Source organism: Watersipora subatra, chromosome 5, assembly GCF_963576615.1.
Source record: "Watersipora subatra chromosome 5, tzWatSuba1.1, whole genome shotgun sequence".
Lineage (NCBI taxonomy): Eukaryota > Metazoa > Bryozoa > Gymnolaemata > Cheilostomatida > Watersiporidae > Watersipora > Watersipora subatra.
This window is the reverse complement of record NC_088712.1, coordinates 35,399,084-35,420,413: the sequence shown is the minus strand read 5'-3', so window position 1 is coordinate 35,420,413 and position 21,330 is coordinate 35,399,084. Positions and strand designations below refer to the sequence as shown.

Genomic DNA, 21,330 nt, shown 5'->3' with positions numbered 1-21,330 from the left:
TACTACTGCTGCTAGTGCTACTACTACTATTACTACTGCTGGTACTACTACTACTACTATTACTACTGCTGCTGCTACTACTACTACTATTACTACTACTACTACTACTACTACTACTACAATTGCTAGTGTTACTACTACAGTACTATGATTCTAGTAATTTTCATCTTCTACTTTTGGACTAAGATATCAATTCATACAAGTATATATGTGGCTGCTCATGTATCCAGCAATGACCAATGATATCATTGACAGCTACTTATGACATCTTGAGTTGAAAATTTATCAGTATTGTTTTGCCATATAAACAACAGAGCTAAAAGTTGACAATACAACAGGATTGCTTCCTACAAATGCTGAAAGTTGATCAGCTAGAAATAGACTGAGGCTAACATGAGCACTAAATCCTGTAAAATTTCTCTTGCTCTTATTTGATAGGGCTACCTTGCTTTCAAATGGTTATCTTACAGCTGGGTTGCACTCTTTGTGATCTAACTATTAGAGCGTCGATATATGAATGACTTTGAGTATCTGCCAAAATAGGCGACATTATGAATATCGGCTGATCCAAAGAAAGGAATATTTGTATTGGCATCTATCCAAGCTTAATTGTTATTAATAGCTTGTCAGTCATTGTTTCTTCTCCACTAAATAGGGAATCATGCAAAAGCATTGCCGGCTGGTTAGCACTTCTATTTCTACATGTAATATGTTATTATTACTTCTATAGTCATTGTTATTCTTGTTATTTTTACTGCAACTGCTAATACTTCAACTGCTTTGAACATGACCTTGAAATAATATTGAACATCCTTCAGTTTTAAGCCTGATTTGCATGCATCAACTGAGCCATTGTGCCAGGCCTGTAAAATTGTGTGAGAAACACACCTGTGAGAATGGGTAGGCTTCATCATATTACGTGGATTCTAAAAATGTCTTCAGATTTTAAACGCGTGTGTTGAGTATTTAAAACTGAGTATATGTATACGGTATGTGTATAGATTATGTGTATAGAGTATATGTATAGAGTATGTGTATAGAGTATATGTATAGAGTATGTGTATAGAGTATGTGTATAGAGTATGTGTATAGAGTATGTGTATAGAGTATATGTATAGAGTATATGTATAGAGTATGTGTATTGAGTATATGTATAGAGTATATGTATAGAGTATATGTATAGAGTATATGTATAGAGTATATGTATAGAGTATATGTATAGATTATGTGTATAGAGTATATGTATGGAGTATATGCATAGAATATATGTATAGAGTATATGTATAGAGTATGTGTATAGAGTATGTGTATAGAGTATATGTATAGAGTATATGTATAGAGTATGTGTATAGAGTATATGTATAGAGTATATGTATAGAGTATATGTATAGAGTATATGTATAGAGTATATGTATAGAGTATATGTATAGAGTATATGTATAGAGTATGTATAGAGTATATGTATAGAGTATATGTATAGAGTATATGTATAGAGTATGTGTATTGAGTATATGTATAGAGTATATGTATAGAGTATATGTATAGAGTATATGTATAGAGTATATGTATAGAGTATATGTATAGAGTATGTATAGAGTATATGTATAGAGTATATGTATAGAGTATATGTATAGAGTATGTGTATTGAGTATATGTATAGAGTATATGTATAGAGTATATGTATAGAGTATATGTATAGAGTATATGTATAGAGTATATGTATAGAGTATGTATAGAGTATATGTATAGAGTATATGTATAGAGTATATGTATAGAGTATATGTATAGAGTATATGTATAGAGTATGTATAGAGTATATGTATAGAGTATATGCATAGAATATATGTATAGAGTATATGTATAGAGTATGTGTATAGAGTATATGTATAGAGTATATGTATATAGAGTATGTGTATAGAGTATATGTGTACAGTATTATATGTATAGAGTATATGTATAAAGTATATGTATAGAGCATATTTATAGTGTATGTGTATAGAGTATATGTATAGAGTAAATTTATAGAGTATATGTGTATAGAGTATGTGTATAGAGTATATGTGTACAGTATTATATGTATAGAGTATATGTATAAACTATGTATATGGAGCATATTTATAGTGTATGTGTATAGAGTATATGTATAGAGTATATGTATAGAGTAAATGTATAGAGTATATGTATAGAGTATCTGTATAGAGTATGTGTATAGAGTATATGTATAGAGTACATGTATATAGAGTATGTGTATAGAGTATATGTGTACAGTATTATATGTATAGAGTATATGTATAAAGTATGTATATAGAGCATATTTATAGTGTATGTGTATAGAGTATATGTATAGAGTATATGTATAGAATAAATGTATAGAGTATATGTATAGAGTATCTGTATAGAGTATGTGTATAGAGTATATTTATAGAGTATATGTATATAGAGTATGTGTATAGAGTATATGTGTACAGTATTATGTGTATAGAGTATATGTATAAAGTATGTATATAGAGCATATTTATAGCGTATGTGTATAGAGTATATGTATAGAGTATATGTATAGAGTATATGTATAGAGTATATGTATAGAGTATAGCAACATCGGTGAATACAGATATGAAATGTCTTCAAATTTAGAATGAAATAAAAATTGAAAGCTCGAACAATTTGCAAAGCTGTACACAGGCTATAATATCATCGCAGGTTAAGGTATGAAGAAGCTATGAGCTGACCTTGTCTGATATCAAGACTGTTCTTGCTACTTGGGCAGTCTCATGATTGTAGTCATAATACAAGAGCGCAGAGAGAAGGCAATCCTAAATAGATTTTAATAAGTTTGAGTTTTTACACTTGTTAGAAGGAAGTAAAACAGCTACCATAATAAAACTTTTCTTGTTTGGTGTTTTCAGATGTTGGCTGTGTCATCCATAGTTTTTGCTGCTATACTGGTCAATTCAGGCTACTCTAACGCTGACTGGAACTACTGCCTTGCTGCTGCTGCCATCTGGTTCATATGTGAACTCATATTTCTTATTCTCTACATTACACCTTTAGGCTTGCTATGGACAGCACATGCAGCACACCATATATGTGTAAGTACCATCTGATATTTACCAGGCAATTGTAGTGGTGTAATGTGACTACTATGAGTCAACTATTTGAGTAAATTATTTTTTCAAGTATAGCCATAACTCAGTGTTTTAAAAAGGTCATAAAAATATGCTGGTTGTTTTCCATTGTACAATACATTTCTTTGTTTCAGTTTTGGCTACTCTTCTCTTTTTCAATTTTTTCCATTCTTTTTTGCATATAAACCTGCTTTTTTTTCTTATTACCTTTCTAGTTCTTTTATTTTGTTTTATTTTTTTTTTTATCGTTTTCAAATTTTCTTATTTTTCCTTTTGTTGTAGTTTTTTTGTTTTTCTTTGTTTACACTTACAATATATTCTTTTTCGCTTTTCCAATTTTCTTTTTTCAATTTTCTTTTTGGTCATTAGTTTTCTTTTTTCTTTCTGAGGGTTTTTACTTAATTTTATCTTCTTTTTCCTATTTTTGTAACATCCTCTTTTTTCATCCTTTATTTTTTTTTCGTTCTTCAAGTATGTGCATGTGTATATATATACATATATATGTATACATACACATGTATATATGTAGGCTTATACATACAGAGATAAGAGATCGTTGGTAAGTTGAAGGTAAGTTAGCAGATTTGTTGCATCTAAAAGGTTTGATATTGTTCCACCAGAAAAAGAAGGCAAAATATAGGCGACATTCACTACCCCAGTAAAAGGGTTAAATTTATTTTCCAAAAATTTTGACGAGCCGTTTAAAAAATACAATGCCAGCCTCTCTTTGAACGCCACCTCTAATTGACTGCCACTATAGAGAAAGTGTCAAAAAATAGTGCACCACGGCGTTCAATTAGATGTTTTATGGTGTATATACATGTATATACGCATATAAATATATTTATGAAATGCCCCATGTTGCACGGGTACTAAAAATCAGCTTATAAACAATAAGGGGCAATGTAGTTGCCTGCCGCTTGCTATTAGCCTGGAACATTGCCAATGAATAATTTGAGTAAGCTTACTAATAAGAGCTAATTTCTTGCTTTCACAATTGAACATGCATAAAATTACGCTACCGCTCTCCATGACGTTGTGCCATCATATTGCATCGTAACGAAAAATGGTAGCGTATTTGCACCTATGTAACAACATATATCGCCTAATGAATCCGTCAAGCTCATGTGGCTCAATTGGTTAGGAATTGGACTAGCGAACGGGAAGGTGCGAGATAAAATCTTTTGTACTATGGAATCTTTATTCCAAGATTTTGATAGCTATAGCTGGACAAAAACACAAACTTTGAGAAATATATATACATGCATATATAAATAATAATAATGCAGGTATTTGGTTTGAACTCTATTTTTTCATTCTTACTATCGCTTTTTGATGTTTTTTCATATAATTAGTTATTTCTTCTTTTTCTCATGCTCCTTCATTTCAGTTATCACCTTCCTCATTTTTATTGGTTTATTCAAGTTCTTCGGTTTTCATTTCCATTTTTCTGTTTTAAATGCCTTTTTTAACCAAATATGTATAACCAAATGAGTCCCGATCTCGGTAAGTGGGTTTAAATCGCACGTATTAAATTTGTGTAATAGCGATAGCAAGTTAGAAAACTCAATGCCACGTGCATATCCTGTGTTTTTAAAGTTACATTTATTTAGGCCAGTCAAGTATGCTTTTTCAAAATTTGAACTCTGCTCGAAGCTAGAAGCTTAAAACAGAGAAAAAAAAATTTTGTTTATGCTATGCAAACATGGCATCGCATGTTTCATCGCATAAGTCAAACGAGCGTTATTTTCATTGACACGATTGATAATAAAGATACTTGATAAATGATACTTTCAAAGAATAGTTTGGCAATGTAACCAATGCAGAGTCGCCTGATGAAGAGGAAGGTTTTGATGTGGATGATTTTCCATGTTCAATCGATGATTATGAAGAGATAATTGCACAGTTAGAAGAGAAAAAAGCCGTTAGAGTTCAGACTGGAAATTTCATTCACGAAAGTAAACTTGGCGCTGGTAACGACAAATTCGACTTTCTTGATCTTTTTTTGTAAATGTTCCTGTAAATTGAGTTCAGGAAGCTCCAAGTGTATAACTCAACTCGAGAACAATGAAATCATTTTCTGCAGATATTCTTGCTCTGAACTATCCAGTACTGAGTTGGATATTGCTATCTTAGCAAAGATTCAATGCAGATTTCACGCTAGTGAGCACAGTTTCCATTATTAGAGCTTATAATCTTAGAGTTAGATTGAATGGAATATCCGGAGAAGCTACAGAAGGGTTGGCTTCATACTTGACTAAAATATGTCTACATCTATATTGGGAGGCAAGTTCTAATGCTGAATCTTTGAAAGCCAGCATTTCTTGTTTTAAATCTAAATATTCAGATTCAGCATAAAATTCTGTCCTAGAACCTGTATTTTTGAAATACTGGCTAAATTTAGTAGTGGTTGCTATGGTGTTTCTAACTATAAACAAATAGTTATGTCACTCAAAAATTTAAACTCGAGTTTTTCGGATTCGCATTTTAACCGCTTTAAAAAGATATATGTAGATTTTTGACTGTAAAATCAGTTCTAACCAACATAGAAACCAAATCTTTTTTGCAGAGAAATTTGTAAATTTTCTTTTGTTAAGCTGAGCAGCTATCTAAATTTTGATAATTTCCTATCTTTCTGAGATCATGACCCAAATAACCTTAGTGCCTTTTACAACTGTCATAGGTATATACGTTATAAACGTTATACGTTATACACGTTAAACGTTATATGTTATATACATAATACAAATGACGTACGTATATGCATTATATAAGTATATGTATAACTACGTGAATATCCGGTGTTGCCCGAGTAATAAAAAAGTCTTTGCACAGAACATTTATTGTTATTCAACTATAGCTGGACAAACCAAAACACAGACACACACCGAAACACACACAAACTTTGAGAGTTATATATATAGATACATGTATTCTATTATAGTACGATATGCTTTGTATTCTTGCATTGTTTTGCACTTTATTGCATGTTATTTCATGGTAATGTAATTCATTGTTATTGTTCAAGTCATTGTTATGCATTATATTGTAATGCATTATATTGCAGAGACTAGTCTATCATATCATAATGTTCGTCTTTGTATTTGCTGCCTGCATCTGCTTGGTTGTTGTTGGTATGGACTCAATCGTTGATGCGACGTCATCAGCCGTCAAAAGAAACATCTCTTCAAGTGTCAACTTGGGCACAGGGTTCAAAATAGCAGCTCAAGGATACAATGTGAGTTATTATTTAGTTTCCAATAAATTTAATGAGGCTGTTCCAAAAACAATAGTTTAAACAGTGATCAGGTAGTTGTATGAAACATTCTGTTTACCTCCCTTTACTCTGTTGAACAGTGATCAGGTAGTTACATGAAACATTCTGTTTATCTCCCTTTACTCTGGCGAACAGTGATCAGGTAGTTGTATGAAACGTTCTGTTTACCTCCCTCTACTCTATTGAACAGTGATCAGGTAGTTTTATGAAACACGCTGTTTACTCCCCTTGACTCTGTTCAATATTCCTGGTGTTCCTAGCACTGTTCTTTGGTCTCTACAGGAATGTAAATCTTCATTTGATTACCATCTGCATGTTGTTGCAAGGGTAATAAAATAATCACCAGATAAGTTTGAGTAACTTAGCTAGTAACTTACTATAATAAAAGCAGTGTCCTACATCTGAAGCTAGCTTGTGACATTATGCGTAATGATCGATAGCATAATCAAGAACTTAGTGTGCTAGCATTTTTGCAATCAATGTATAAGTAGGTGCCCTATTTTGCCATATTTTGGCAAAGACAACGTAGTGTGGTGGATTAACTTACTGGTAACTCACCTGTCAACCTAGAAGTTCCAGGTTGAAATCCTCAGCGAAGTGGTTTTTTTCGTTCCTAACACTTTACTAACTGGATAGATGAAAGATAAACATCGAGATTCATTCAAGTAGATCAACATCCTTAACCTTTTAGGAGCATTTAAATTTAACTGACTTCAAAGTTGAATTTGTTTAAATATTCAAATATTTATAGCTCTGCTCTTTATCTTCACCACAGCTTCATTGGAAGCTCACACTCTCTCGCTCGCTAAGAACAGAGCAGTGAAATCACCCATTTTTACAGTTCTGGTGCTTTTTTGCAGAGCGACTTGCTGTTGATTATGTTGAACCAAGAAAATACTTGAGGCATCATGTAAAATAAAACAGATATACTTTTGTTGTTTTTCCAAAAAAATCTCATGTTGTGCAGCTTACATGTTTTTAACATTATTATATATTATTATATTATTTAGTTCTAAAACTATTTTGTACAGTTCACCCTTGAGTTACAATGTCCCTGTTATAGTTTTTTGTTTTGCGATTAGGAACACGCCTTTTCACCCTCGCCATACGACATCAACAAAAAACTTTCTCAAAATTCCAATTTGACAGTCAGTATGCTGAATACATCAAAATAATGAAAGTACCTACATGCTATAATTATGCCGAAATTCTTCCCACAAAGCATGAAAGAAATGCAATAGTCGCTCTCGCTCTCCGTTCAGCATTCCTCAGTTCAGCCTTCCTCGTGTGCAACTTAGTGAAAAATAGGCAGAAGTGATTAAATTATTAAAAAATATTAAATTTATTTTGAAGTTTACAGTAACATTATGAGCATTGATAGATTTTTAGTCTCTTCACAGTTCTACTCATTACATGTACCAGCTCAGGTCATGTCACTCCACAGGCAAATTAAATTTCATTTAACCTTTCAACAGTTATTCCATGGCCAGGTATGTAAGAGGCCACTTTCAAGAACAGCATCGCTTGGGCTTGCTTGTCAAATTGGGTTGAAAAAGTTTTAATGAGTTGGCTAGTAGTTATAGTAAAAATGAAACCGAAAACAGGTAATAAAGTTTCAGACGATGACAAAATTAAAGTTTAGTAAAATACATTCTAAAACTTAGTCGTAACTGTGTGTTTAGTAAGCTAAATTCATCTAAGTTAAATTCAAAGTCTATGTTATAGGTGTGTCTTGAAGGTAAAAACTTTTTATGGTACATACGATCTCCAATAAAATGTAATGTTACATTTTATTAGAGATCATAACCTCTGAATACACCAAAGCTACTGTAGGTAGCTATAGTTGAAAAGGTTAACATACTATTTTGTAACTAATTTTTAATATGTACAGTACGTATATAAAATTTTGATAGTTTTATATCAGGGGGTGTTTGCATTAGATAATTACTATAGGTTTCTGGACCCTTCTGTAAGACAGTCTCACTTTACGATGCCAACACCGAAACGAATTGGTGTCGTATGGCACTAGGATGCAACATCGTAGGATGCAACATATTTGGTGCAACCTTGACGTTCTCTTACTCGCATAAAACCGAGCAGTAAAATCACCAAATTTCATAGCATTTCTGCAGAGTAACCTATTATTGTTAAATCAAAAAAACAGGTGCAATAAAAATGCAATTAACATATTTTTGTCGCTTGCTGGTAAAACTCCTTTTTAGTTTTCCCTCATTTTGCAATGTGTATGTTTTGAACAACATCATATATCTAAACTTAAAACTACATTGTAAAAGATACTAAACACATTAAATTAACTTAATACTTTAGCCTGTGGTTTTCTGGCCTTTTGTAATCAATGACCTCATGCTGATACCCCTATCAGTTGTTTGCATGAAACCTGCATGTAATATTACAAGTTGGTGATTAGATGTCTGCTATAACTCTACCTCAGGCAGTTTCAGGAGGTATGTTTTATTATGTCTAGTTCCGTGGAAAATACATTTACATCTACAGTACTTACAAGTGTAAGTATGCCATAACTCCATGGGTAGTTATCAATCGCTAAGAAAAGACAACTCTACATTTTACTACCTTACATTAAAAATTCCATATTTACAGGCATTTGGCATATTCACCATAATTGGATTTGCCTTTGACATCTACCTTGGTTTAGAGATCCTTCTAAAGAAACTTCCTGCCTCAGCGACCATAAGACAAGACTCAGAATCTTCAGCTTCTGATTAGATCATCACTAAAGTATTATTAATGATGTCATAACCAACACTAGCCATGGTTTTGAAGGAAAATCAATTTTAGATACTAATTGGAGTTTTCTTCCCAACATGCAACTTTACAATGTAGTAATGCTAAGCAGATTAACTCACACATCTATGTATAACAAGTGTAGTTGTTTATCATACTAGATGTAATCTCTACTGAGTTCCTAAAGGCCTGTACAATTCATTGTTATATATATACCTATCATGTTATGGCAAGTTCCAATGGCTATGAAAGAATACGAGAATATCTATCCAGTGGTCAGCTGACAGCAAGGTTATAGCAACAATTATGACAACCTTCAATTGCTCTGAAATGATATGAGAATAAATCTGATGCCTGATAGTAAGGTTGCAATAGCAATGATTAATTTTAGACATTTATAAGGTGGTTCTTTAGTCTAGAGGTTTCGTGCTGCCTAATAGATATTAGGGGCAGGGTATACCCCTACCAAACTCCTAGCTAATTTATAACATCTGATATAGGGCTAAAATAATTACCTACTTTTAAAGAGTGGCTGACAGCGATGTAAAAGGCAAAATAAAACACCAGACATTCCAACATCATTAATAAACTTGGTTATGTTAAGATCACCAAGTATTATTTTTACGACTTTCTTCCTTCTGTATCATCTTTTTCCTGAGTATCAGATGGCAAGGCACTTGGTGATCATAAAGAGACAATGAAAGAAAAAATGATTAAAAAACAAATACACGTAGGAGTGAGAGAACAGGAAGCACATTATCATATGTAATTCCTACTGTAAAGAGAATAAATTGAGATTCAGAGCCTGATATGCAGCTGATGATAAGATGCAGAGTAAAGATAAGAAATAAAGGTTTTCCATCAGTTTATACATTCAACACAGCAATCATCAAAAATAGTTTTAATACTGAATTGAAACTGATTGTGTTTCTACTTGAATATTCCAGGTCTTGATCAGAGCTAGCTAATTTCTGTAATGAAACCGTGATGGAAGCATTTGACACGCCTATTCAGCCATATCATTCAGCCATTAGCAATCAACTGAGTTAATCAAATCTCTTTAACATTACGCCGTTCTGTGATGTAGTTATGTGTATTACATGCAAACGTTTTTCGCAACTCAATACGTACTTATGTAAATCTATGTACAGCAAAAGTTAATAACAAGTTAGATGATTCAAAAATGTGCTTAAGCACATTTAACAAAGTATCACCATTTTTTATCGTAAATGATTCATTACACTACGGTATACACCCCACGGCCGAATCTACCTGTTTGAAAATGGTACTGCAGGGAGAGTCCGAGAGGGGTGCCGTTGGGTTCTCCCCTAGGAAATTGTTTAGTCCAACTAGTCAAATTGGTGCAAATCTAGCACACTTGGCTCCTGATGGGGCACATGTTCTAACAGAAAATTTGACATTATAATCCAGTTTTCTAAATATAAAACTGTTTATTGAGATTGTCTTTAACAACGCTTATTAAAAATATTATGTGAATGACAGCTGCTAAAGGGGTTGGCCACAGCTAGCATGAGGTAGAATTATCACCGGGTACAATGCTGAACGGTGTAGGAAATGAGTAGTCTCTTATGAAATAATTTAATTAACTAATATTGTTGAGTTAAAAGTGAAATTAATAGAGCACCATGTTAAAAATAATGTACTTATACTATAGTCTATAATGCTGAGCAAGTAGTAGATTTAAGTTTGAGCTATGCATGTTACATGAATAGCTCAAACTTAAATTTATTCCTATGAACAAAATCTTTTGTACATCAGCATTCATTTACATATCTACTACTACAAAAAGTACAACCATGTACAATTGTCTTTGTATGAAGCTTGTAAGCATTCCTTTCAGTAGAGTCCAACGCTATAACGTTGCCGTGCGAGCTACCATATAGATCGTTTTTCTCTGTATATTCCAAGTATAGTAAAAGTCCAAAAAGAGTACATCACTTCTATCATCTGAATTATTTTTATTCTGCTCACGCAAAAAATCACTAACAATCGCAGGATCAAATAATTTTTTATTTTACCGTTTTGAAAGTCGACCCGAGGTGAGTGGTTTTTCCAACTTTTATTATCTTCCAAGGAGGCGCGAATTCTTTAGCTTTTAGCACAAATTAACGCCTTTCAGATAATCGTTTCATATTGTAATTCATCGACTAATATATTGTTGATGATATTTAAAACTTACTAGCGTTCATAGCCTTTGTTTAACGTTACTAGACAACAGCTTCATAAACGTCTACCGAAAGCGACATAAATGTCGTTTCCTCACGCAACCGATAAATGACATTTTTATCATTTCCCCAGCCAAAAGATTAAAATCAAGCAAAAATGACATGAATTTTGGGATTTTAAGCGTCAAAAAATGGTACTGCCATGGCAGTAGCTGCAGTATAGGAAGATATGGCCCTCATACACTCCATGTTTTATGTTTATACCAGTCGCCACATATACATCACAGTTTTACATAAGACTGTACTCTTTTAGGAGGTACATATACTAAAATTGGAATGATACAGAGAAGATTAGCATGGCCCCTGCACAAGGATGACACGCAAAATCATGAAGCGTTCCATATTTTTACATGTGTTTCGTTTGGCATAGGTTTTAGAGCACCTTACTATCAAAGACCGGTGCACCATTTGCGATTTGCCAGTGAAAAAGTTATACCTACTCTCCATTTTTCTTCTAAAGTACCTATTCATTCATTTCTTTCTAATTCTATTTTAGACATTCTCATCAATCAATCTGAATCAACTTAAATTTCTATCATTCTCTCACTCACCATTACTTTGAAGTATACATACATCTGTCCATAAACACCCTCAAATTTATCATCATAATCCACGTATTAACTTTTGCGTCTATTTCCTGTGTTAGATGAATGAATAGGCACTTCAGAAGAAAAATGAAGAATATAACTTTTCAACTGGCAAATCGTGAATGGCGCAACGGTCTTTGATACCTCACAATACTATTCACACGTTATTGTGAGATATGTCTTTCTCGACATTGAAATATTGCGATATCTTCTCTATATGACAGCTATTTTTCTATTCAGAAGATTGTGTAACAGATCTACATACGTTTTATTAGTATTCATTTCTTAAGAAATTCATTTACATAATAATTGCACTGAATCCACCATTACACCTGAACACAGTCTTGTAAGGCACCAAGTTGCCATCTGCGTCAATGTTAACCTTCTTTGTCAGACCATTGTGCCTGCAACAAAGTTGTAATAGTATTACTTATTACTTGTATCTCTTTTGTATCTTGTGCTTGGCTCATTATACAGTATGATTAATGACTATTATGCTACCAACACTATATAAAGGATTGCTGACTTTTTATTAAGAGAGTGATCATTGTTAGCCTCGTTAGCCTGTCAGTACTCATGATAGTTTAGCTAATAAATGCTTATAAGACCAGGCACTCTCTCTTAAGAAATCTTTAGGCTTTAGGAGTTAAAAGCCACCTTAGAGCAGCATACCGCGCTGTTATAACTGTACTAATTATCTACTCTGAACTAAACCATAGAGTGATTGACTGTGCTACCTATCTACTCTGAACTAAACCATAGAGTGATTGACTGTGCTACTTATCTACTCTGAACTAAACCATACAGTGATTGACTGTGCTACCTATCTACTCTGAACTAAACCATAGAGTGATTGACTATGCTAATTATGTACTCTGAACTAAACCATACAGTGATTGACTGTGCTAATTATCTATTCTGAACTAAACCATAGAGTGATTGACTGTGCTACTTATCTACTCTGAACTAAACCATACAGTAATTGACTGTGCTACCTATCTACTCTGAACTAAACCATAGAGTGATTGACTGTGCTAATTATCTACTCTGAACTAAACCATAAAGTGATTGACTGTGCTAATTATCTACTCTAAATTAAACCATACAGTGATTGACTGTGCTAATTATCTACTCTGACCTAAACCATAGAGTGAACAAATGAACAGACGAACATACAAACTGACGGACAGAAAAAGCTTGGCAAACTGAAATTTGCACAATCAGTTCCAGCAAAATTGTTTCTTGTTTTGTTTATTACTAAAATTACCTATGGAAGTGAGGGAATCCATGTGAAGTACACATCAGTAACCTTGACAAGTGATTCTAATGTTTTAGGAATACAAACACAAAGCCAATTAGAAGGAATGGGCTCACGTTGTCTACTGGATTGAGACGGATAAAGCAAGAAATCCTTAGAGTTTGAAACATAAAAACTGAAACAAGGCAATCTCAAATGTCTGTTGCTCTGGTAGCTACAAGATTGTCGATGTACCCAAATTGTGAGCTAGAGTATATAATACAGTAATATAATAGAGTATAATAGGACTGAGAGAAGACAACTCTGAGAACATCTACATTTCTGCAGAAGGCATTGATGAGTTCCTAACACATTCAACCTGCCATCGTACCTCGCTCACCATTTGTATTCTTAGTACAAATAGTTTGTAAATTCCAAGTAATATGACTAAAAATGTTATTCCACAGTAAAAGTGAGTGGCAGGGTGACAGTTTATTGTGTTTTGTTATAGTCTTTTATTTGCACCATGAAAGGTTTTTTGACTAATTTTTTTCTTATCAGTTGAAGCATTTTCAGTATCCCAAGCATTGGCCAACGACTATTGCTATACTTTTTAAAGCAAGGATGGAAAACTATTAGAGCATAGAATGAATTTTATCACTCAGCTGTAAAAAGAGTGTTAAAGGCACATGTCTTCACAAAATGGTATAAACATGCAATTAATGTTCGATAATTACTATTTCACATGCATGCTTTTTAATACTTAATATGGGTTTAAACTAATAATTTTATAAATGATTTCAAAGAATTTGTACTTTAATGATTTTGCAAAATTATGGGTAAATTTGATCTGCACTATAATCAGCTAAAACTATGGAACGCATCACGAATTTGCGCGTCATCCTTGCGCAGGGGCCATGCTAATCTTCTCTGTATCATCCCAATTTTAGTATATGTACCTCCTAAGAGAGTGCATAAATGTCTAAATGTATTGTATATGTTTGTTGGTTGTAACGTACAACGTCGAGTGTATACCGTAGATTAATAAACCAACTATTATAGAAATGGTTATATTTCGATAGGAGCACTTTTTCGGAACTGTCTAGCCTGTAATTAATTTTTACTATTTATAGATGTATTTATGTATGTATTGAGTTGCATAAGACTGTGGGTGCAACACATATATGTACATCATAGGGCGCGTAATAATAAAGAGATTTGATTATTTTGGATGATTATTAGGTGACAGGTCTATGTTCCGCATGTTCTATGTTCCGCAAGGCTCTGTTTCGCGTTTTTTTGCAAAATTGAGCGAAATTCTTCAAAAGAACTGACAACTTCTAAAACAAATGCAATAATTGTGTTTTATAGCAAAACCTTTGTTACCAAAGCTCGCCGTTACAAAAATACAAATTACTTTGCTACATTTAAGAGAAAATAAAAACCTTCAACAAATGAACGTTCACTAAAAATTATATATATATATATGAGCAATTTTTATTGTGGTAATCAATAGTCATACTTCACAACATGTTTTCAACAAGGTACTACCAAAATTGGTAGTAGTGACAATTGTATAGTGACAATGCACAAAGTATTAATTGGCACACTCAAAAAAAACAATCTCATTCAATCATATATTTATTATCTTCAAGTAATATCGATAAATCTATAGACTTCTTAATTGATCTCTTTAATTAATGAATTACACGTGTACAAAATACAAGGTATTTGTGTAAACCTACATTTTTAATCATAGAAAGACATGAAATCTGTGTTTTTCACTTTATAACAATATTATTATAATCATTTAAGCCTATGTCAAACTCACTAATGAAGGCCTCTTCAGGTTGACTGGATCTGCTCCTCTTTCTACCAAACTGAAATTCATCAGACTTCGTTGGGCTGGTCATGTCAATCATACGCCAGTTGACAGAATCCCTCATCAGCTTCTTCATGGTGTACTGGAGAACGGAACCCGCCCAACTGCCAGACCATATCTGCGCTTTAAAGACCTACTTAAACGAGATCTCAAAGATTTTAATATTGTCCCTAACACTTGGACCACTGTATCTGAAGACAGAGTGCAATGGAGGACTAAACTTTACTCAGGCAGCAAGGCTGACACACAAAAACTCTTTAAGAAACTCCTGATAAGAAAACAGAGAACATGAGAAAACACTACCAAGCATTGTCATCTTGTGACAGAAGCATGCCACTACTACTAATTAAGCCTATGTTACTTACTCTGTGATAATATACAATTTATTTCTAGGCCTATTGTTTTCACTACATGATATTTATATGCCAAGAAAGCTGATGCTTTTCACTAAATGATATAGCAAATAAATATAATCATGAGGTATGTTTCTCACTCAAATGTAATATAAATACATCCATGAGGGTCTATGTTCTTCAACTGATATTACATAAAATACTCACTTGGGCCTATGTTCCTCATTTTGTATGGCACAACATAATCAAAAGGCCTATATTCCTCTCTCAACAATATTATAAATATATTCATGAGGTGGCTATGTTGCTTAACCAACCTATATATATAAATCTCAGTGTTGTGTTTTTTCTATTATTCTGTACTTCGATGTGTCAAGCTATTAAATGTTTGGAATGAAAAGCTAACATAGTGCTGGATTTGAACTCACGAAGATTGCACCCACATGTTGGTAAACAATCATCTAGACACAAGTCTACAAAGGTTCTTACGATGCCATCGCCCTCATGATATACTGTATAACCTTTTCCTGGTTTCACCCGCTAAATCACTTATTAATTGATATATTGGGCCTACGGGTTACGATGCCCCTGTTATAAAATATGTTATGCCCAACTTTATAAAGCACGATGCTTTTTCATCCTCGCCATACTAGAGCAAGTTTGTTTTCCTGCCAAACGACATCAACAAAAATTCTTTTCGAAATTAAAATTTGGTGATTTGTGTGTTGATTATATACGTTATTAAGAGATATGCGTTGCTCGTCATGGATTCGTGTGTTGATTATACACGTTATTAAGAGATATAGGTTGCTCATCATGGATTCGTGTGTTGATTATATACGTTATTAAGAGATATAGGTTGCTCGTCATGGATTCGTGTGTTGATTATATACGTTATTAAGAGATATAGGTTGCTCATCATGGATTCGTGTGTTGATTATATACGTTATTAAGAGATATAGGTTGCTCGTCATGGATTCGTGTGTTAATTATATACGTTATTAAGAGATATGCGTTGCTCGTCATGGATTCGTGTGCTGGTTATATACGTTATTAAGAGATATAGGTTGCTCGTCATGGATTGGTGTGTTGATTATATACGTTATTAACAGATATAGGTTGCTCGTCATGGATTCGTGTGTTGATTATATACGTTATTAAGAGATATAGGTTGCTCATCATGGATTCGTGTGTTGATTATATACGTTATTAAGAGATATAGGTTGCTCGTCATGGATTCGTGTGTTGATTATATACGTTATTAAGAGATATACGTTGCTCGTCATGGATTCGTGTGTTGATTATATACGTTATTAAGAGATATAGGTTGCTCATCATAGATTCGTGTGTTGATTATATACATTATTAAGAGATATAGGTTGCTCGTCATGGATTCGTGTGTTAATTATATACGTTATTAAGAGATATGCGTTGCTCGTCATGGATTCGTGTGCTGGTTATATACGTTATTAAGAGATATAGGTTGCTCGTCATGGATTGGTGTGTTGATTATATACGTTATTAACAGATATAGGTTGCTCGTCATGGATTCGTGTGTTGATTATATACGTTATTAAGAGATATACGTTGCTCGTCATGGATTTGAAAACAGATAAGTGATAAAATTTTAGTTGAAAGTTTGAAGTTTACTAAAATCGGTATTTAGTACGCTAAATTCGTTCAAGTTAGATTTACAATTTATGTTACCTGTCTGTCTCGGAGGTAAAAACTTTCCACAGTACGTTCTGCGCATAGTACATTGGAATGTTACATTTTCTTGCAGATCATAACCACAAAAAGCACTAAAGTTATTGTAGGTAACTATAGTTACTAAGGTTAACATATTGTTTTGTTACTATTTTTAATATGATGATTTTGATTATTTTTACCAGGTGTTTGTATTAGATTATTACTATGGGTAGAAACCCATTGTACCATAGTACACCATTCTATACGATATTTTCTCTTTACGATGCCAACACTGAAACGAAATAAAATCATATAATTGTATACCAAATTATTTTTCATTGCAATCATAGCAAAACAAACTATATTTAGCCATTACTTGCTAATGATTTCACAATTACATTTAAACATCTTTATAGTTATATTTGTCTTCCTAATATATTTCACCAAAACACTTCTTTCATTACATGAAATTTAAAAGTTACAGTTGTTTGAAACAGTTTCAAAACCTTTACAGTTGTTTTATGTTTTCTCCTCATTCATTTAAGCTTCACAAAAATACTTTTTTCATAATATGAAGTTTAAAGGTTAGCACGGTAAATGTGGAATAAGTTAAATAGAAGTAAATTTTCTCTCCAAAGACTTTTTTATTACCAAGGCAACACCGGGCATGCACCTAGTTATATTATAAGTATAATCAGTAGGGTCTATGCTCTTCATTCTTTTATATCAAGAATAATCATATGACCGAGGTTCTCTTTTGATAATGCACACTATTTTTGCTAAGTTGTATAAAGCTTCTAGGCTTTCATAGAGTCAGATTTCTTTTGCTTGTGCTCGCGTAGAGCAACTCATGGTTTCTGGCTGTGCTGAGCCATGCTGAAACTGACAATTTAGATATGTATACTGTACATGTATGCTGAAAAAATCTTTCTGTTTGGCGTTATGCAAGGCATAATGTCTTTAGAAATGACCTCAAGAGTAGATCTTTGGAGTAATACATTTATACTCTTTCCTTTCAGAACACAGACACCTGTGAAGAAACCTAATGATGTGTAAGTCAATTGATAACCTTCGGTTTGGGAACTCGCAGAGAATCCAATTTTATTTCATCCTAACCATAGCTTCATGAGATATTCTAAGTCGTAGTGAGATTTTGAATCTAGCGATGTACAATGTATCTGTGTTCACTTGCATGGTGCTTTTAAGCAGTTTTAACAAAAAGTTTTAATTTACCAAGCAGCTTATCTTGCAACCACCAGCGATTATCTTTGCGGCCAATGTTCCTCACTTGAAGATATTAAATGTAGGTTACTCAGGAAGTTCTGTTTTTCATTTTACTCTATTTTAATTTTGTTTATGCAGGTTCCATGAGTAAGTGTGTTTGTGTATTTGTTTCAGTAAAAGAAATAAAAATGTTTGTATATATGCTCATAAACAAACTGATGCTGACTGAAAAATACATAAATAAAATAAAAATTAAAAAAAATAAAAATAATATTACTTGGCAAAAATGAGATTAAGATACGATGTACACTTAGATCTAAAACAGTGTTTGCGTAGGTTCCCACTAAATTTTATCGTAGACAGACGTTCTGAGGGTAGTTTTGTCAAAACAAGGTTGGTGTGACTTCTGATATTATTAACCTTAAGCTTTGTGTGGCTAGGCGGCAGTCATATACATGCAGTTGTTGGACAGACTGCAACTCTGAAACGCCACTAAGTTTCATAGCTCCTTTTACTACCCTTTGTAATAACTTCTTAGAGTCATTGTTGAGATGGGAGAAGACAACTATCAGATGGTAAGTCAGAACACTTTTGATAAAAGATGAGTGGCGTTCATGGAACATGAAAGTTGAAAGATCATATTTTGCATCAGAAGGTTACACTAGCAGCAACAATGGTGGTGTCATATGTTTCAGCCAACTCATACTCACTCAGGCTCTGTAACTCTGACTCTGATCATCAGGAACCACAGAGAAAGGAGATGGTCGTAGATGGCTGTCGTCTTATGCCTATGGTGTTTTTATAAAGCACCTCTACTGATCACCCCAAAATAAATCAAGCTTATGAGCACTAATCCAGAACTGACAACTGCCAACTTATCAACCTGAGAATTGTTATTTGCTTTTTCAGTTTTCCTTATGCCCAACATTAGTTGAGCATAAGTTTCTGTTGTGACCTTATTTGTGTTCATAAAAATGAAGGCTATTGGAGGGTATGGCAACAAACATTTATATGCATGTAGTCATAAACATTTGTTCCGATTGTTGGTCTGACCTAATAATTTAGATGTCTTGAAAGCAATTTTTTAATTTTTTGGTTTTTGTGATACTGCCAATCAACAAATTAAAAAGACAATCTTCCATAAGTTTATCATCACCGCTATATACAATATTTTTAATATACCATCAAATTTTCGGCATGTGTTTGTCTCAACATACAAAGTAATGCCATTATATAAAGTTGAGTTTTCTCAAACATTGTCTTTTTGCAAACTGAAATAAAAAGGCAAGTAAAAATGAAGTGTAAAGTATAAACTGCATACCAAACTATTCTGAATTAAATCATATTCTAACATTGTTTTAGTGAAATTCAATGATTTATAGTGAGTTTATAGTGGGCTATGTCATATACTTTAATGACCTATTCTCCCAAGCAAGGAGTGCAAAGCCTACATCTCTGTTCACATTTCGCAAAGTTAAATTACCAACATAAGCTGCTTTTGATTAATAATCACTTTTTCACTGTAATGTTAAATTGTTTTATTTATTGATTTTGTTTTTTTGCAGAGTCTAAAGTATTTGTGGTTGGTTTTCATGCTGTTGAATGTCCAATTAAATACAATGTAAGTGTTTTATAAGAAGATTTGCTTTAGCATATGACTGCTTTGTCGTACAAAATAAGTTAATATCATACAAAATAAGTTAATATTAAAAGAAAATAACTTATTATGTAATGTTTGACATTGTTGTATTGTTTTTAGCTATTTGAAAAATATTTTCAATTGAGAATGTATAATGTCCCTGTATTTAATATAGTATTCCAAAATGCAAGCCTATCTATCTAGTAAAACCTTTATTGTTAGATTGAAGGTAACTGGCCAGAGACAAGGCCAATAGGAGAATTAGGGCAATGTCTCATATACAACAGTGGACAAAACCAGCTACTGTCGATCTTATTGGTCGTCATTTCATGGCCTGCTTTTTCTTTATATAAGAATGGCGGCTGTTCATCCTTTTTTTTTCTATGATCAGCCTGATTCCTCTCACCGATCTAAAAACATATAAGGTTAGATGATGTTAATCATAGAGTCTTTAGGCTTGTCAGAGGCACGGTTTATTTACCTTAGATATATGGGACAAGACTCAACAGGGTTGTTTTATATTTTTAATGATTCAACTAACAGTTGTTTTTGTACTTTTTCAAGTGTGTGTGTGTGTGTGTGTGTGCGTGCGTGCGTGCGTGCGTGCGTGCGTGCGTGCGTGCGTGCGTGCGTGCGTGCGTGCGTGCGTGCGTGCGTGCGTGCGTGTGTGTGTGTGTGTGTGTGTGTGCATGCCTGCATGCGTGCCTGCGTGCATGCCTGCGTGCATGCGTGTGGGTGTGTAAAAGAAATAAAATATTTGTATATATGCTCATTAAAAGCTGATGCTGACTGAAAAAATAACATGAATAAAATAAAAATGTGAAACCATAAAAATCATAAATTATATTACTTGGTAAAAAATGTGATTAAGATACAAGATACACTTAGATATAAAACAGTGTTTGCAAAGGTTCACTCTAAATTTGATTGCAGACAGACGTTCTGAGGGTAGCTTTGTCAAAACTAAATTTTTGTTATTTTTTAATCAGTGCCAGGTTTTCAGACATATATATCTTCTTAATATATCTGAAAGAATGCGTTCAGATTTCATTTTATGTATTTATTTTGTATTCATAAAGAAAAAAGTTTGCTAAAACACATTCTGTGTTTGCAAAAGTATTGTACCATGGTACATAACATTTAACAGCTGTTGCAGTCTACTTATCACACGATGGTGTCATCCTCTGCTTTCTGTTCTCTCTGCAAGACTGTTCGCACTAGTTTGTGGATTCAGTGTGATATCTTTAGTAGCTGAATCCATCTCCACTGTTTAAGCAACCCTTCATCAGCAGATTATGTGTATTTTAA

The 21,330-nt window shown here is 33.2% G+C and overlaps 1 protein-coding gene and 2 non-coding genes across 3 annotated transcripts; 2 read left to right on the top strand and 1 right to left on the bottom strand.

Moving 5' to 3' along the window:
• The first annotated feature begins 11,652 nt into the window (after positions 1–11,652).
• LOC137397842 (U6 spliceosomal RNA) lies at positions 11,653–11,759 on the top strand. Its single transcript, XR_010978888.1, has one exon. It is a non-coding gene; the product is annotated as a U6 spliceosomal RNA (small nuclear RNA).
• Positions 11,760–14,070: 2,311 nt separating this feature from the next.
• Positions 14,071–15,409, top strand: LOC137397314 (uncharacterized). The gene is made up of 2 exons (XM_068083603.1): positions 14,071–14,074; positions 15,051–15,409. The coding sequence occupies exons 1-2, from the start codon at positions 14,071–14,073 to the stop codon at positions 15,407–15,409; spliced, it is 363 nt and encodes a 120-aa protein (XP_067939704.1).
• On the bottom strand, positions 14,103–14,209 carry LOC137397845 (U6 spliceosomal RNA). The gene has a single exon (XR_010978891.1). It is a non-coding gene; the product is annotated as a U6 spliceosomal RNA (small nuclear RNA).
• Positions 15,410–21,330: the final 5,921 nt, after the last annotated feature.